General features: G+C 40.8%; 1 protein-coding gene across 7 annotated transcripts in view; it reads left to right on the forward strand.

Annotated features, from left to right (window-relative positions):
* APP (amyloid beta precursor protein) overlaps positions 1-18,607 on the forward strand; it is a 312,159-nt gene that overhangs the window by 185,646 nt on the left and 107,906 nt on the right. For 2 of the 7 annotated variants that reach the window (XM_061424251.1, XM_061424334.1), the window contains exons 7-9: positions 1,226-1,393; positions 3,978-4,034; positions 17,402-17,535. In XM_061424251.1, the coding sequence (XP_061280235.1) occupies positions 1,226-1,393; positions 3,978-4,034; positions 17,402-17,535 (359 nt within the window). The remainder of the gene's footprint in view (positions 1-1,225; positions 1,394-3,977; positions 4,035-17,401; positions 17,536-18,607) is intronic. The other 5 variants (XM_061424401.1, XM_061424474.1, XM_061424605.1 and 2 more) reach the window with 3 other exon arrangements.

The raw sequence follows: 18,607 nt of genomic DNA on the forward strand, positions 1-18,607 counted from the left end.
TCTCCGGGCAAGAATACTGGAGTGGGTTCCCATTCCTTTCTCCAGGGCATCTTCCCGACCCAGGGCTTGAACCTGGGTCTCCTGCATTGCTGGCAGATTCATTACTGTTGTGCATGGCTTTTATCTTTTAGAAGAAGGGTGCTCCCCCCTGGCATGTTAGTAAAACTAAGATAAGACACCTGAGTGTGCTAAGGTGTCAGCAAGCTCTCCGTAAGCCTAGCTAGGTGGGGGCACAAACCGGGTTGGAAAATTGTTTTCATTTCTAACAAAAAAGGAGGTAGAGTTCAAATTCTAATTGCAGTAACTTTACAAATAGAACTGGACAGGTTGCTATACTTTCAGTCAACCGGGGATTATGAACCTGATTCGGGGGAGGGTGACAAGGCATGTTAGCAGGTAAGCTGTATAATGTAAAAAACTGTCGGGTTTGTATTAACAAATTGTGGTTTGCCTATATTTTATTATATGGGAGCATTTTTCCTAATGTACAAATTCATCTTTAATTAGACTTAACGTAATCAACTCTAAGTCACATTCGAAGGTTTTATATATGTTTTCAAATATAGTCAGTGAACAGGCTGGCTTTCTCTCTAAAAACTAGACCACATTCAAAATACGTGTAATTTGAATTACAAGAGTCAAGGCAGTCAGTTATTCAAGAAAAACAATCAGGTGTTTGCACGAGGTTAAACTTTTTGCCATCATTACCAGCTACAACAATCGTTTCACCTTTAAAGTTGAAGTTATTTTCAAAGAGAAGTTTATTTTTTATCATGAAGAATTATTTTGACGTGCAGACAATCTTTAGGCACTGACTAAAAGGCAGCCAAAAGCTCTGTTCACCTCTAGCTGGAGTCTTTTTTTATTAGTACTGAGGAGCTACACTGATTAAACCCGAGGAGCCTGCGATGCTTTGTTTCCGAAGTAATTCTAAAATCCTGGTGAAAGTGAAGTCGCTCAGTCGTGTCCGACTCTTTGCGGACCCCATGGACTGTAGCCTGCCCCAGGCTTTGCCGTCCATGGGATTTTCCAGGGAAGAATACTGGCGTGGGTTTGCCATTCTCTAAAGTCCTGGTAGGTCGTTACTCAATTCCTCGGGAAATGTTGGGCCGATGCCCCGGGTTGCCGTTGGGAGGACTAACGTAAGCAAAGTAAACGCGTGCGCGTGAACGGCGAGCCATACCTTTTCTTGCTAAATGTGGTTCCCCACGTCTCCTCTGATTAGAGGTGTGCTCTGAACAAGCCGAGACGGGGCCATGCCGAGCAATGATCTCCCGCTGGTACTTTGATGTGACCGAAGGGAAGTGCGCCCCCTTCTTTTACGGCGGATGTGGCGGCAACCGAAACAACTTTGACACGGAGGAGTACTGCATGGCCGTGTGTGGCAGCGTCAGTAAGTGGACCTCCCTCCAGCCTGGCCGCCTTTTTCATCTTTTCTCGCCACTGACTCTGCTCTCTGTAACTGACTGGTTTTCCTGGTTTTCGCGAAGGGGGCGTGGGGGTGGGGTGTGTTGCTCCCACTAACCACGTTTCTGCCGAGTTCTCTAATCGCCGGGCACGTTCCATCCTGAGCGCACATCTCCGTCTTTCTCGAACCAAAGCATGGCCGTGGATGTGTATCTCGCACGAGCTGTGGTGCCTCCCGTCTTGCGATCTCAAGGAACTCTGGAGGGCTTGTCTTTTGAGCCAAGCTGGAGTTGCCCTTTTGTCTTCTCCGCTCTTTCTGCCAGTGTATCCCTGCGTGTTCGTCCGTGTACCTCTGTGTTCGGCTCTCTGCATGTGCACTCCACGTGCAAATGAGGGCTTCCACCGGGCAGCCTGGCTGATGGTGCTGCCCCACCCCCACCCCCCTTGCATTAGCAAGCTGTGTTGCCTTGGCTGAGCGTCATCTCATAACACGTGATGTTGGTGGAGGGAACCCGATTGAGTGGAGGGCGTGCACATTGGATGCCAGAGGGTAGAGATGACCCAGTGGTCCCTAAGCTCACCCAGGGATGTTTGCAACGTGGAGTTTTCATGTCTTCTCTTGGAAATAGACGGAAGAAAACTCCTGACTTAGCATTAGTAATGTTCCATGACATAAGACTCAGGAAATATAATTTGCCCAGTCTTTTTCTCTTCCACTTTTTTTCATAACTCAGGAGGATAAATAAATGAAGTCATGATTTACATGCAAGTTGATACTATTTCCACAGAGGTAGTTTTCTGGAGGTAACACACCAAACATGTGGGACCTCTGTTCTTCTTAACAGCCTTCCACATTAAATCCCCTATCTACCTACCTACCTATCTACTTATCCATCCATCTGACTAATGTATCTATTTACCTATCTTATCTGTTTATCTGTCTACCTATGTATCTTATCTCTCTATCCACCTATGAAGCTACCTATCTATGTATCTATCCATTCCATGAGGAGGCAGTGTGATCTGCTCAATAGTTACTCAACTTGAATAGCTGAATAGTTACTCAACTTGATAAAGTAAAAGTGAAACTCAATAAGTGTGCATTTCTCTTTTGAGAGACTCCTGCCTTTTTTGCATGATTCTGGAGAGGGTGACAGCCATTTCCTGCATACAATTACCAGGGATTATATAAATTGTTTCCCAGTGTGATCAGAGTATTATGCTAAACAATAAAGGGCCTGCACCATCAAGACCTTCTCTTGTGAAGCCGGGTATAAGTGAAATCTGCTGGAAAAGTTCTTATTGGTCTCTTATGTGAGAGATGCCGCCCTGGCTACTTGCTGTGAGAACAGGTGTAGGAGCTGGTGGCCCTGAGGGCTTCTTCTGTGGCTCTGAAGGGAAGACTGTGGCTTCCAGCTCAGAAGACTCCTTCAGTTTCAAACAAAAAAGTTAATTAGGTCAGGTAACTTGGAGGACGGTGGTGGATTCTGTTGCCTGCAGCCTCTTGAACAGAGGACTTTTGTTATAATGATTCTAACTGGTTTCCCTGCTTGGGGGAGACTTCCTGGCAGATGTCCAACTTTTTCCCTGTTTCCCTGGGGTGTATTTACATTTTGGAATATGAATATATATGCATGGGTATATATATAAATATATACATATAATAAGAAAGAGGGTTTTAAAAATTATTAATAGTTGTGAATTTGCTTCAAGAATTAAAAGGTATCAGGAATTCCCTGACAGTCCAGTTGTTAAGACTCTGAGCTTCCATTGAAGGGGGCACGTGTTTGATCCCTGGTTAGGGAACTAATATCCCACGTACTGCAGGGTGTCACCAAAAAAATTAAAAATTATGCACCCCCCCCAAAAAAAAAAAAAAAAAAACTCTACTATTACCTTCAAAGCACACCATCTCCATTTGACTATTTTGAGTTAACTCAGACTGGTAGCCAGAGCCATGGGCATCACAGACCAGATGGAGTCTCTGGACGGCACATCCTTTGCCAAGAAGTTTGCAAAAGAGATTCTCCCAACGAAGGTATAATGGACAAGCAGTCAGTACTTAGTTTCAAAGGAGATGGGTTATAGAGTAATAATGTCAAGAAAGCAAACAAGAGAGGCTGAAGGTCAGTTACAAGAGTGGACAGATGTAAGTGGACAGTAAAGGCCTCAACAAGTAGCCAGAGCTGAGGGCCAGGGCTGCCCTTAGAATGGTGAAATGAATGGAGTACCATGAAGAAAAGGTGGGTGGGAACTGTTGATGCTGAGACTAAGCAGCTAGATGGGAGCAAGAAATGCTTCCACAGGGTACTGGGATGTACTATCAGAGACAGAATATCCACAATCCATGATTTTTTGCAGAAATATATTTTATGTTGTATATTTACTTTGGTTCCATGTTGTTTAGTGCTACGGCTCAAACTCAGGATATTTGTTTCATTTTTGTTTTTACGTCAATATTTTTGTTTCTGTTTTTTCCTTTGGTCAGTAGAATCATGTCATTGAGTTTCATCCATCATTCCCATGTTCCTATTTTTGTTTTTAGTTATATTGTCTTATTTTCTCCATAGTGTCCCACAGTTTACTCAAGACCACCCAGGAACCTCTTCCCCAAGATCCTGTTAAACGTATGTTGTCATTCACTTGACGGAAGGGAGGAGGGAGGAGTATATTGCATGGCTGGATTGTAGCTCCAGCATCCTCACCTTTGCATGGTTTTGTGTTTCTCGAACACCTGTCTTTTAACAAAAATGTTTATTTCCATTGCCTTGCTTGTAAGTCCGTGTGATTTTGCCAGGTAACTCTTCAGGCTAAGAGCTTTGACCTAGCTTTTGGCATTTCTAATCAGTTTCCTCTTTATTTCATATGGTTTTATAAAATACTGTTTATACAGCCTTGTTTTGTATTTTATTTGGCATCACTATTTTACTTCCTAAAGCTCACAAGATGCTATGATTTAGCAAGAGCCCATGAGTATAAGTGACTCATGTAAGCATTTAATGGGCATGCGTTGTACTAACTATGTGGACTAATACGTATGCAGAGGCTTCAAGTATGTGTGTTTACAGACAGCTGTTAGGCTTTAGGAAGTGAACGGTCACTTATAGAATTCAAGACTTCTCCTTCCCCTCCCTGAATGCACCACTAGTGGGAAAGACGTGCCCAACTTCTGATTTCATCATTAAGATGCAGAGAAAGCACTTTATAAAGAAATCCTATGTCAGCCTGCCTTATAATATCTGTGCACTGTGATGATTTCAGTTGGCCTATCTGTTTAGCTTTGTTTAAAACATGTGGTGTCAAATACATAATCACTCATTTCAAATTTGGATTATATCCCAAAACACCTGCCTTATAATATCTGTGCATTGTGATGATTTCAATTGGCCTATCTGTTTAGCTTTGTTTAAAACATGTGGTGTCAAATACATAATCACTCATTTAAAATTTGGATTATATCCCAAAACAGATTCATCCAACATTAGGTTAGGGATGATAGAAAACATTGATGCTGTGGTTGCTGGAGGGAAAGACACAACTGGAGTTGTAGCTTGGATACAGTGAAAATTAGCATTTGTCTTTATCATCCTGAAAAAAAAACCCTAGTCTCACAATTGATGAAGCTAATGATCTTGTCTTTAAAAAGATAAATTTTAGTTGAAAGTATGGCAAGTGGCTAGACACAGAAGAATGAGGAAAAACTATAGATTTTATATTGTGAGATTGAGAGTACATTGAGCTGCAAGGAGTGTTGCATTTTATGAGGCATTTTTCATAGATCATCTCTTTTCTTGGGAATTTTGTGTCCATTTTCCTCATTTCCTTTGAGCATGCAAGAAAAAACATGAAGCTTTAAGAACTTGGTGACTTGTCCCCAGCCATCATAGCATCACAGGTGGCAGGACCAGGTTTAAACCTAAATGATACTGTGGCTATGACCTCTGCTCCAAATGGCCAACAGTTTCTGATACTGTTTGCTAGGTTAGCAAATAGAAGCACATTTTAAGAGCACAGAAAATTGTGGGAAATGGATGACAAATATTAAAATCATTTTTTCCTAAATGCCACGAATACAGCCTGAATCAATAAATTAAATCTTTCCCACCCTTTTACAAAAACAGTCATTATGTTTACTTTAAGTTTCATTTTATATCACTTTAAGCATATAAAAAATTATCTTTTTCTATTTTTATTCATTACTGGGATTGAGCATTATCGTTCGATAAATTTCTTTTCATGGAGTACTTGTTTTCTCAACTCTTTGCAGCAGACACAGACATTGACTATCTGTTGTAATTTTCTTTTTCCCAGTCATTTTTTCCATCTACTTGTACTGTGTTTGGGATCCTAACACCTTTCCATTCTAGGAGGGGAAGTGATTAGGGCAGCTATATTTTCTTGTCCACCTACAGAGGCTGTTCAATCACTGAAAGTGAAGGGTTTTGCAGTGCTAGTGCAAACAGCCGGGAGAAAGCATATAATTTCTAGTTATTTATAGCCTGCACAGCTCCGCTCTCTTATTTATAGCGAAGCTGTACATTTGAATTGAAAATCTCATGGTCATCTGGAGGTCAAATGCAGTTAGCAGGCTGGAGTTCGAGAAAATGAACCAAACTGAGAAAGGTGAACAAGCCTGTTTGATTCGACAGCTGAGGCTTGCTCTTGGCTGCTTCACCAACCTAGGGCTAATTGGAGGACATCGCGATTCACAAAGGTGGGTGGTCTTCTAGGCTTCTCAGTCCGAGTTGCTGCTAGTTAAATAATAAGTGTGAAACGAGCTAGAAAAAGCTCTTCAGTTAAACTGATAAGATGATTGCTTGTGTGGAGAAAAAGTATGATGGTCTTTATTATGAATACAGTAATTTTCTTATCAACACTTCCTATTATTATAATTAGGCATTTCTAGATTTTAAATCTGTCATAAAACCCACTTTTGAACACTGCAATTTTAAGAGATACTTGAATATTTTTTTGGTTTTGTTATCATAGATGAGAATCTAAGCCCTAGGTAGAGGTACTTCCCTGCTGGCCCAATGGTTAAACAGCCACCTTGCAATGAAGAGCACATGGGTTCGATGCCTGGTCTGGGAACTAAGATTCCACATGAAATGGGGCAATTAATCCTGCATGCCAAAACTAGAAATGACCCAATGCAGCCCAAAAATAAAGGGAAAAATGCAATATGTTTTTAAAAATAATAAACTACAAGTAGAGAGGGTAGAGACCTGAGGCTAAGAACTTTGATTTTACTCATAAATTTATGGATTTGAATCCTTTAAAAAACCCCTTTTGCATTGGGATTACAATCTTATGAAACCTGGGTTTTGTGGGTTAGGACAATGCCAAGGTTTCACATTCACTTGGCCCAGCGCAGTGTCTATGAACAATAAAGTTTCTGCATAAATATTTATTGATAAGTTCATGTTTCAAATGTGAGAGTATGATCTTTTTTTCCCTAGTGCTCTTCCCATCAGACTGCTTCTCAAAAGGCAAACAGATGCTTTTAATCTCAAAGAGTGCCATGCCAATTTCTAGTCAGCCAGCTGCACCAAAGGGTCTGGCCAAAGGGAATGACCAATGACTCATCTTTGGCCCCTTCCCCTGCAGTGGGGTTGAGGCACAAACGACATCTAACTCAAGGTCTTTCAGCCTCAACACGGTCGACATTTGGGGTCATTTAATTCATTGTGGGTGCTGTCCTGTGCTTAGAGGATATTTAGCAGCATCCCTGGCCTCTACCCATGAGATGGCAGTGACACCAGCCCAGCTGTGATAACTAATAATGTCTCTAGATCTCACCACAGTGCCTTGTGGAGGACAAAATGGCACCCCATTGAGAACCCCTGATCTTAGACTAGTAGTTTGCCCACATCTGATTTCAGACATAACCAGGCTGGTGCAAACAGGTAAACCTTCCATAAACTTGAGGGCATTGCTGAAGTGTCAGAATGTCAGAAGCCTCCAGTTCTCAAAGATGTTTATGAAATTCAGTTTGTTATTCCACTATCCTAGCTCTCTGTATTTGCAAGTTAAGGGAGAAGTTGGGCTTCCCAGGTGACTCAATGTTAAAAGAATCTGCCTGCAGTGCAGGAGGCATAGGAGACGTGGGTTCGATCCCTGGGGGTTGGGAAGATCCCCTGGAGGAGGGCATGGCAACCCACTCCAGTAGTCTTGCCTGAAGAATCCCTTGGACAGAGGAGCCTGGTGGGCTGTAGTCTATAGGGTCACAAAGAATCAGACACAACTGAAGTGACTGAACACACATGCACGCAAGGGCAAGGTTGCAGTTGCTCTTTTGAGTTTTCTACTTCAGTGTAAGCACTGCTAGAGAAGCAGAGAATAAACCAGCAACCCCCTGGGTTGGACGTGTGCATGATTTACCTCTTCTGTTTCATCTTGGTTTCATAGAATCCCAACTTATGGTAGAGAAGGGCCATCTGTAGACACGCCGTGTGGCCTTGCTACACAGATTACTCGACATCTAAAATGCACTTTGGGATCGTGTTCATGGCCATAGGGTCTGTGCAAAGGTTTAGCTCTAACCTCATGCAGGTTTGGGGTAAAGATTGATTTCTAGGCACATCAGAATGATCCAGAGAGCACAAAAATAGACTAGTACACTTCCAGAGAATATAAAAGGAATTGGAACACATCAGATAAGGCCAAACCACTGTCCCCAAACTCTGAGGTTATTGCCTTAGACGCTATTTGCAAACAGTGGATAACCCCTGTGTGGCCTTTGAATAGAAGGTGCTGTCCCAGCTTTGCAGTGCCCTGTCATAACGCCAAGGCCATCTCGTCTTTGGCCAGACTTGAAACATTGTTCTTCACCATTCTTGTTCTTCTGATTGTGAAAGAGCAAATATTAGTTCCTGTTAGCACATTCTCTCATACTAATGGAACTCTGATGTTTCTTATGAAACTGCCAGGCATTACTAAAAACAATTAAAAGCATTAAAAGATACAGTGGTGCATTAAATTATGTGCTACATCAGTGCCAATAAATTCGGTTCCATTGACAAGTATGAGAAGCCATGTCTTTCATATCCAGAAATCGTCATGATAAAAGCAATGCTTTTTTCCACCAGACTATCACAGTGAAAAAACCAAAGATTGAAAACAATTGATTTGCTTAGCAAACCAGCATTTAAAAAAAAAAATCTCATTTACTAAGAACAGTAAAAAATGCCCTCATATGTGTGCTCTCTTCCTTAGCTCTTTCCAAAGAAGAAGTGGATAGCTCAGTAAGAGTCAGCAATGGGGAAAAGGGATAGTTAAGGAATTTGAGATTGACATGTACACACTGCTGTATTTCAAATGAATAATCAACAGGGACCTACTATATAGCACGAGGAACTCTGCTTAATGTTATGCGACAGCCCAGATGGGAGGGGAATTAGGGGGAGAATGGATACATGGGTATATTTGACGGAGTCTGTTTGCTGTCCACCTGAACTATCATAACATTGTTAATTGGCTATATCCCAATATAGAAGACTTCCCTATAGCTCAAACAGTAAAGAATCTGCCTGTGAGGCAGGAAACCAGGGTTCGATCCCTGGGTTGGGAAGTTCCTCTGGAGAAGGGAATGGTAATCCACTCCAGAATTCTTGCCTGGAGAATTCCATGGACAGAGAAGCCTGGCGGGCTACAGTGCGTGGAGTTGCAAAGAGTTGGACACGACTGAGTGACTAACATGCACAGTCCAATATAAAATAAAAAGTTTAATAAATAAAATTATGTACATTATGTTCTATCCCAGTCATCATACAAAATAACCTCCAAGTTATGTGAATATAGTATATAGTATGTTATGTATATTTTACCATAATAAAAATTGTATGAAATTCAGGGAAAAGAAAGTCAGCAAATATTTTCTATAAAAGGCCAGTGAGTCAATATTTTAGGTTGTGCAGGCAAATGGTCTCTGTTATAAGTACTCAACTTGGCAGTAATAGTGTGAGAGCATTCTCATACAATAGGTAAATGAATAGATACAGCTGTGTTCCAATAAAACTTTATTTAGCAAAAGAGACCAGCAGGCCAATGCCTGATTTAATAAGCCCGTTGAGCCTGGGACATGTTGCTACTAACTTTAATTTCGAGGGACCCCAGCAAAGTTAACCCAATACTTGCCTTCAATAAGTTGACAGTTTAATCAATATGATGAGACTCAAGGATGTGCCAGAATTAAATAAAACAAAATGCACAAGTGAAGGGAAAGATTGCTGTGAGAGACTGGCATAGAATGAAACTAGTTTTATCCTGAAGACCTCCATAGAGGTTAAGAACTCTATCAGCTTTCATGGCTATGTGCGTCACTCAGCTGTGTCCAGCTCTTGGTAGCCCCATGGACTGTAGCCCACCAGGCTTCTCTGTCCATGGGATTTCCCAGGCAGGAATGCTGGAGCGGGTTGCCATTTCCTCCTCCAGTGGATCTTCCTGACCCAGAGATCGACAGTCTCTATGAAAGTGGACAATACTGAAGATCTTGACTTTTTGAACTCATCTACTGAGCGTCAGGTGACTATGGAAGGTCATCCCTTTATGGTCCACCGTGAATGAAATGGAGCCCAGCTCTGACAAGTTGACAAAAATACAGTAACTGAAGCTTACGATGTCCTGAATGCCAGGGAATGTCACTGTGACTTCACACATGGTTTTCAGATTCAGACTGAACTTGCTCTTAGGTTTTGGTGCATTGCGCTAAATAGGGTGTAGATATTAACAAAAATCACACCAGCATTCATCTCATTTCACATATTTGACAAAATTCCCCCGTCAGTACTTGTCCATAAGACATAAAAAAGAAATAAAGCTTGACTAGAGTAAACACAGCCCAGATAACATTTTTATTACCTTCTGTCCACACAATGCATCGATAACCTGCCAACTATGATTGCACTGACTATAAAATAAGTGTGATACAAGGGCATATCCATGGAAGTGCTTTTGTTCTTTTTTTTTTTTTTTCTTGTAGAGAGTCCGGTATCACATGTAAAGATCACAAACTTTATTTGCACATTATAAATGTCTCATCTAACTAGGACTTGATAAATATTTGAGCTTAGAAGGCATTAGGGATTTTCGTTATTTTGCAGTTGGAGGAATAGACTTTTTTTCTTTTTTTTTTTAAAGTTGGGGTGGCAGTCTATATACTCTGCCATGTTGCGAGATGAAATTTTTTCATCAAATCTTCCTTTACAGGTTTTTATTCCGTACATATCAATTACCCTTATTGCTACCCATCATATAAATCACAGTCAGTTCGTGTGACTGCATTGCTAGCTCCATATAAAATAGGATTTTCAGTGATAGGGCAGTGACTGGGTAGGTCTTAATTTACTCTTATCTTGGGTTGTCAATGCTATAGAGATAAATTGCTTTTTGCTGATGAAAGGAGACCCACTAAATTTTCTTGCTAGAATCTAACATGTATATATTGACTAAATGCCATTCATGGGTGTCTGCTTAGAGAGGTAGTCATAGTTGTTAGTGTTTGAAGATGGTTTCTCCTTTTGTATCCTGTGCCTTAAAATTATGTGTCACCCCTAGAGACTGAGGAAATGAACAAATATCAAAATGATCAGGGCAATTTTGCACAATCAGGGCCATGTCTCTGATAACCCAGTTCTTGCTGTCTTTACTATGACTATGACAGGGAGTATTATGCAGTGATTATAAAATCAGAACTAAAATGAGCATTTGGTGCATTTGCAGCTAAATTTGATTGTGTCCCTGACACAGGGGTTCTCCATCTGTGCTAAGAAAGGGATCTCTGCCACATCCCATCTTGGCTACCTGATGGGAAGAGCCAACTGATCGCAAAAGACCCTGATTCAGGGAAAGACTGAGGGCAAGAGGAGAAGGGGGCGACAGAGGATGAGATGGTTGGATGGCATTGCTGACTCAATGGACATGAGTTTGAGCAAACTCCCGGAGACGGTCAATGACAGGGAAGCCTGGCGCGCTGCGGTCCATGGGGTCGCAAAGTCGGACAGGACTTAGCGACTGAACAACAACCACCACATCCAAAGACAATAGGCATCTTTATTTGAAGTAACTTCCCTTTAAATTATTAAATTTTCTAGGAGGAAACAAAGGGATGAAGATGTTTCCTTGGCACCATGTCACTAATGATGGTAGTGGAGTTTTGTGGCAGGAACATCGGGTGCAGCACCAGAGTTTGTAATAAATTGAAAGCAAATCCACTTTTCTCCCCCACCATCCTTACCCCCTCAAAAAGTAGAGCTGTGGCTGATACTAACAGAGATTACAGTGTGAAGTGGAAATGTTGTGATAGGCATGGATGTATCGTTATCAAAACTGAAGTGAACCTTCACCGACTTGTGAAAACAATACTAACCTTTAGTATTAGGTTACCTGTGGTCTGTGGTTTAGGAAACAGCATTCAGGAGTGAGAAAAAGAAGCCAACCTATGCCCTTTCTCATGGCTCTGTATGTGGGCATGGGGGTACCTTCCATGAGAACCCCTCACCACCTCCCTGCTAACTTTCCAAGCCATCCTCATCTTCATCTTTATTAATACTCTTGAAAGATCACCTTCTGCTTTGTCCCTTAGCAGACAAAACAGTCCTTTTATTATTTATTTATTTTTGATGTGAACCATTTCTTAAGATCTTTATTGGATTTTTTTTTTTTACAATATTGCTTCTGTTTTATGTTGTGTTTTTTTTGGCCCCAGGGCATGTGGGATCTTACCTCCCCAACCAGGAATCGAACCCACACCCACAGCATTGCAAGGTGACGTCTTAACCACTGAACCACCAGCAAAGTCCCTGAAATGATCCTCTTAGAACACATCACATCAGTCTTAGCTCCTCCAGACAACCCCCGTGGGCTTCTCACAGTCCTTACCGTGGCTTCAAGGCCCTTCATAGTCTGTCGCCTTTTCCTTTCGCCCTGTCTCACTTACTTCCTCGCTTCTGGTCACACAGACCTTGCTCCTCTTGGGATTTGCCAGGCACACTCACCTCCAAAGGCCTTTGCGCTAGTTTCTTCATCAGCCTGTTCTTCCAGCAGGTAACTCGGAAATAAGACTTCAGTTCAGCTCTTCGTGTAAACCTCACCTTGTGAATTAGGCCGAGCCTGGCCACCTACTTACTGCTGCAGTCTCCCCCCACCTTCCTGGCACTCCTATTTTTCCTTAACCCTGCTCTTGTTTCTTTGTCTTCACAATACATTGTAACAATGTGATTTACTGTTGTCTTGGTGTGTGTACAGTGCTGTTTGTTTCTCTCACTAGAATGTAACTCCACCAGGAAACCGGTCTTTGTTTCACTCACTGGTTTCTGCCATGGGTTTTAGGGGCTGTAATATTTGTTGATTTGTTGAGTGGAGGAATAAAGAAATGAACAGGCACACACTCGAGACTGCGGAGTCTACATCCCAGCCGCTATGCAGCTTCTCAGATACCTCTAACCTCCCAGGGTTGCAAAAAAGAAAAACAACAGGAACCTTCTTGAAAGCATTACTCACCCAGAATGCCACTGAATTCTTGGAAGCAGGATGTTTCAGACTGTGGCAGTCACATGCTATGAATCGAAACTGCATTTCTGTTTCGTGTTTTTATTTGGTATTACTTTAGACACCCATTCTTAGTATTAAAAGGAATACAACTATATTCTATGAAGCTGTGATGAGACTAGACTAAGAAAAGCAATATGAAGGTCCCTTAAAAGTTAAATGCCTATGCACATGATTGAGTGGGCTGCTAATGATTTGGCAGCTGGAAGTCATAAGTTAGAGCTGAAGATGGTTAAGGCTGATTTTCCGCAGAAGGGCGAATAGACCGAGTGGGCATGCTTGCAGGAGGCACGAAGGAGCGTGAACAGAGGCCACAGGCTAAAAGATCATTCAGATTCAAGCTCAAGGAGCTCTCTCTCCTGACCTCTGTTTATCATAGCCCTGCTGCTGCTGCTGAACGCTGGTTGGAGGTCATCCACCAGATAGTATTCAGAGCAGGAAACTATTTGTTACAAAATAGGCTAGCAGTTATCATAACAAAGCATATCTTTTGCCCATACAGGTTGTTCATTAACAAACCAAACCCTTCCCAGTTCCCCAGACATGTCGATGAATTAGCCCCTTACTGCTTAAATATTAACTTTATAGCCTCTTCATGGTTTACCCGATCCTGAATTCAGACTTACTTGTGTGTGTCTAGGGATGTGAGTAAGTTGTTGATAGTCTTTCCTTTCTACACAATAAACGTGTAACAGGCTAATGTTTTTTTCTTCCCCACCCATTAAATGAGAACACAGTAAAGTCCGTAGCACAGTAGACACTAATGAATGGAGGATATTATTATTTGGCCAACCTGGAAATCTGAGCCTGTATCACAGTTTTTAAGGAATCTCAGAGGTCTCTGAACAGGATAACTGCTTTATGTTTTTTGTTTTTTAAAAAATGCAACAAAAATAAACTCTCCAGTTAGTTTCTATTTTCTAAAGTGGTTTAAGTGACCAGTGGTATACAGCTTCCTGTTCCCCTGTGGCCTGGAACATTCCTGACATTCCTTGATGTTCCTTCCCCCAAAGGAAGCACCTTGAAAGGGTAGGGGCAGTAGGGCACAGGCTTTCCTGCCCCTGCCTGCCATGTTTCTTATCATCTCTCTGTTCTACCATGGACTCAATCACAAAATAACGGCCAGTCCTGGTGTGACCATGTCTGTAGGATGTAGGAAAATTAAGGACATAGATGCTGAGCTCTCTGAACAAACTTGAAACATTTTCCCCTTTCTCCTCACCAGCTGCAGGGCAGTCATAACAGTATACTACATTCATTTTAAAATATGAAGATGTATCATTCATCTCTCCTTGACTAGACAGTGATCTGATTTCTGACTGGTGTGAGTACAGGAAATTTTCAATGACTTACACCAATTGAGATAGAGGGCAAGTGTGAATGACTAAGAAGTTTGAATTAAAAATTAAAAGAAGGAATTCTCTGGTGGTCCCATGGTTAGGACTCTGAGCTTCCACTTCAGGGATCACAGGTTCAGTTCCTGATTGGGGAACTAAGATCCCACATGCTACAGCATGGCCAAAAAATTAAAAAGAAAAGGAAAGAAAGACAGCTTCTCTTAAAGTCCTCAACCAAAGGAAGCATCAGGGGCCAGCAACAAGGGTTTACTGAGAAAGATTCCTCAATTAAATGAAATACATTTGTAATAAAAGATTTGTATTTACTTCCTTGTTCCCAAAATTTGTTTTAATACTTTAAATATTTTTCATCCTGTTAATATAACTTGCTTGCTGATTTCTTCATTATTCTTTAATTCTTAATATTACAATGCTACATTTCAACTTAGGCTAATAAGATTACAGTGGATTCAGATTGTAGTGTTTCTCTCTTTCCATAAAACAGTAGATCTGCAAATTATAAGAGCTGGAGAAAACCATAAGTTACTTCCTACTTGTAACTTTTACAATTTCAGTTTTCCAAACAGGGTGCCATGCTATGGTTACAGCACATTACAACTGTTGGCTATCTTGATCTGTGAATATGACCCTAAACCTTTATACATTTTCATTTATCCAAAATGTAAAATACAGTTAGCCTAATTATAGCATTCTGCCAGATTATACTGTGCCAAAAGAACTTTAATTTGTTCTCATTTGCTGTCAGCAAAGATGAGAAAATGATTAAAACCTTGGGAAAAATGCTAAATACTACTTCCATGTCAGGTGGGGACATGACATGCATATCGATATATGCATATTGCATATTGATTTGCTTAAGTTGATGCAGAAAAACATGTACCTTTGTTTTTTAAGCCAAAAAAACTTAATTGAAAATTATTTCTCAGTCTTAAAAATTAGGATACATTTTTAGTAATTTCAGCCTTTTATGCAAATCATACTGAAGATTTTTTAGAAAAGTACATATTTTTTTTCCTCTCCATGGTACCTCATGGTCCTATGTGTAATTCATTTTCAGTAGATGTGAAATAAAAGTAGCTGGTTCTTCCCGTGGTTAGGATAAGTGCTAAGATTTGAATTAGGATAGAACAGTGAGCAAAGGAGAAGGGCAGGGTGCTAACGTGAATGAAGCGCCCTGTGTACCACCCTTTCTGTGGAGTGACAGACACGTGGGGCGGCATCTCATTTTCCCAGCACTCCTAATAAGTTGGCATGTTGTCACCGCTGGATAGATGAATAAACTGGAATATGGAGTGCTTAAGTCACTTGCCCTGGGTCACAGCTCATCTAAGAAAGACTGAATCAAGCTGTGATTGAAACCATGGTGTGCCCGATTACACAGTTGGTGTTCTTTTCCTTCTTTCTTCCTTTTTGCGGCTGAATACATACTCCCTTGTCTATTACACAGAAGATGGGGGCTGATGTCTTTCAATACATATACCCTCTGCCAATTTCAGACCAGTCAAGTCAAAAATCCCCTGGTATTTTGGGGAAAAAAAATTTCAGTAATATGCCCTGCCTCCTTCCTTCCACTTCAGAAAAACATCTGGATTGACAACTAAACTGCTTTTATTTTTTTTAGAAAAGAATTATTACACAGTGATTGAAGTAGAAGGGAAGAAATAAGAATGAATACTTCTCTCTTTAAGATTAGATTCATTATTTAATTACGTAACAAGAAAGCGTTCTTGTTTTAGAGCCTTTAGATGGGAACATTCCAGATGTTTTTTTTCCCCTTGCTGTTCAGTCATGGACTTCTGTCTGACTCTTTGAAACCCCATGAAGCACTCCAGGCTTCCCTGTTCTCCACTATCTCCCCGAGTTTGCTCAAACTCATGTCCATTGAGTTGGTGATACCAACCAACCATCTCATCTTCTGCCCCCGCTTCTCCTTTTGCCTTCAATCTTCCAACATATGTAAAAGACACTTATCTTACTGTTTAGCTTCAAAATGAGCTAGCAATTAATTCTTCTCACTTAAGTTCTTTTTGTAATATTAGATCTCAAATATAATAATAAAGTAATCAGGTAAGGTTAGCAAAGAAGAATACTTAGATTGGTGATGGTTGACTAATCTTTTGAATAAAACACTTAAATTGATTTGGCTTGAGAATATAGTGAAAACACCTAATTTCATTTTTTGGGTTGAACATGCTTTCTTCTTTAAATCAAAATCTTGTTTTCTTTTCATGTTGGGTTTTTTTTTTAATAGGCTCATAAATGCTCTGAATTCTCACTAGTCATTACTGATCTTTTGTAAAACTGCTGGTATAGGCATTATAATTTACTCGGCTCATGAACTTCAGACATCTTTGCTTTATAGTACATACACTCTTCAATTTTATGGGTATTTATTTTTCTACATAATATAGCAGTATGTGTTGCAATTCAGGAATATCCCTCAGCAGTCTTAGTGGAATTCAAAATAGAAATCAGTTTCCTTTTGACAACTGCTGTAATGAATTGGTTGACTACTGCCAAATTGTGAAGATAGAAAGCTCCTTTTGTGATTTCAAAAATGAACGTATTGACATTTATGAATTTTTCAGTAATGTTTCAGATACTTTCTGACCAGATATCTAAAATCCAGTGTAGGATTTTCTTCATTCTGAGGTGCAGTTATTCTGCAGTATGCTGATTTTGAGATTTCCTTGCCCTTTTCAGAAATCTTAAGGTGTGATGTTGATACCACCATTTACTTTCAGGATTACAAACATTACTGTCTCAAAACATAGGGATCTGATGCAGCATATCTGTGTTAAACAACTGTTTTTGCTCTATGCATGCTTGTTTTGCAGGGAATTTTAAAGATATTAAAATCACAAAAAAGAACTATTTTCCAGATTTTCCTTCACCTTATTCTTAAAAGGGGTGAAAGACACCCATACTGTGCTGCAAAATGTCTCATGGTCTTTTAAACGGCATTAACATCTTGTTCGTGCTTCTTTACTAAATTCTTTGTTCTGGAACAATCAGAAAATAAGGTTTTCTTTTGAAATGACTGGATGTTCTGTCACTCTCCTTAAACCTTCTTTCCTTCTGTGTTATAGTTCCTACAACAGCAGCCAGCACCCCTGACGCCGTTGACAAGTATCTTGAGACTCCTGGAGATGAGAATGAACACGCCCATTTCCAGAAAGCCAAGGAGAGGCTGGAGGCCAAGCACCGCGAGAGGATGTCCCAGGTATGTGTGGCTCTCCATCCTTTAGCCCTACCACACTGGGAAATCTGGATTTGCCCCGTCTCTGTCTCGCCAGGGGCCCTGTGACTAACGAATGCCAAGGGGTCAGTGGTGGTTGTTCTTTAGTCGCTGAATTATGTCCAACTCTTTGCAACCCCGTGGATTGTAGCCCACCAGCCTCCTTCTGTCCATGGGATTTCCCAGGCAAGAATACTAGGTTGCCATTTCCTTCTCCAAGTGAACTTCCTGACCCAGAGATCAAACCCTTGTCTCATGCATTGACAGGTAGATTCTTTACCACTGAGCCACCAGGGAAGCCCCCTGGGGTAAGGGCCTTTAATTTGATCCAGATCTTAAAGACATAATATTTTAAGTGTTTGCTATAAGGGCACTGATTTGGGGGTTTTTGCATTGTCCTTGAACTTGCCACCTAGGAAAGATCTTGGTATAGCACTATAGTAAAATTTTGTTGGCACAAATTAAGTTGTATGTACATCTTTCTTGATGGTTTTGTCATTCTGTGTTTAGGGTGGTCCTATAACCATGATGTCCTAAATTTAAATCCCTTAAAATGTTCTTTAGCAAAGATGAATATTTTCATATGAAATAAACTTTGAGCCTAACATTTCTTACAGAGTTAATTCATAAGACTATAGGAGCTTAAAACCAAAGTACATCATAATGATCTAGTCCCATTAGTCATCTAGTCCTATAAATGATAGATAATGCAATAAAGGTTCAAGAGTTTGGCTTCTCAGAGAGACATTTGGAACCCAAGCGTATCTTGCTCCTGGTACAATGCTTTTTTCACTACACTGGCCTGAAAACCCTGGTTTTTTAAAATCGTGCATGTGTGCTCAGTTCAGTTCAGTCATTCAGTTGTGTCCAACTCTTTGCAGCCCCAGGGACTGCAGCATGCCAGGCTTCCCTGTCCATCACCAACTCCCAGAGCTCGCTTGAACTCATGTCCATTGAGTAGGTGATGCCATTCAACCATCTCATCCTCTGTCATCCCCATCTCCTCCTGCCTTCAATCTTTCCTAGCATCAGAGTCTTTTCTAATAAGTCGGTTCTT

The sequence above is a fragment of the Bos javanicus genome, chromosome 1 (genome assembly GCF_032452875.1).
Source record: "Bos javanicus breed banteng chromosome 1, ARS-OSU_banteng_1.0, whole genome shotgun sequence".
Lineage (NCBI taxonomy): Eukaryota > Metazoa > Chordata > Mammalia > Artiodactyla > Bovidae > Bos > Bos javanicus.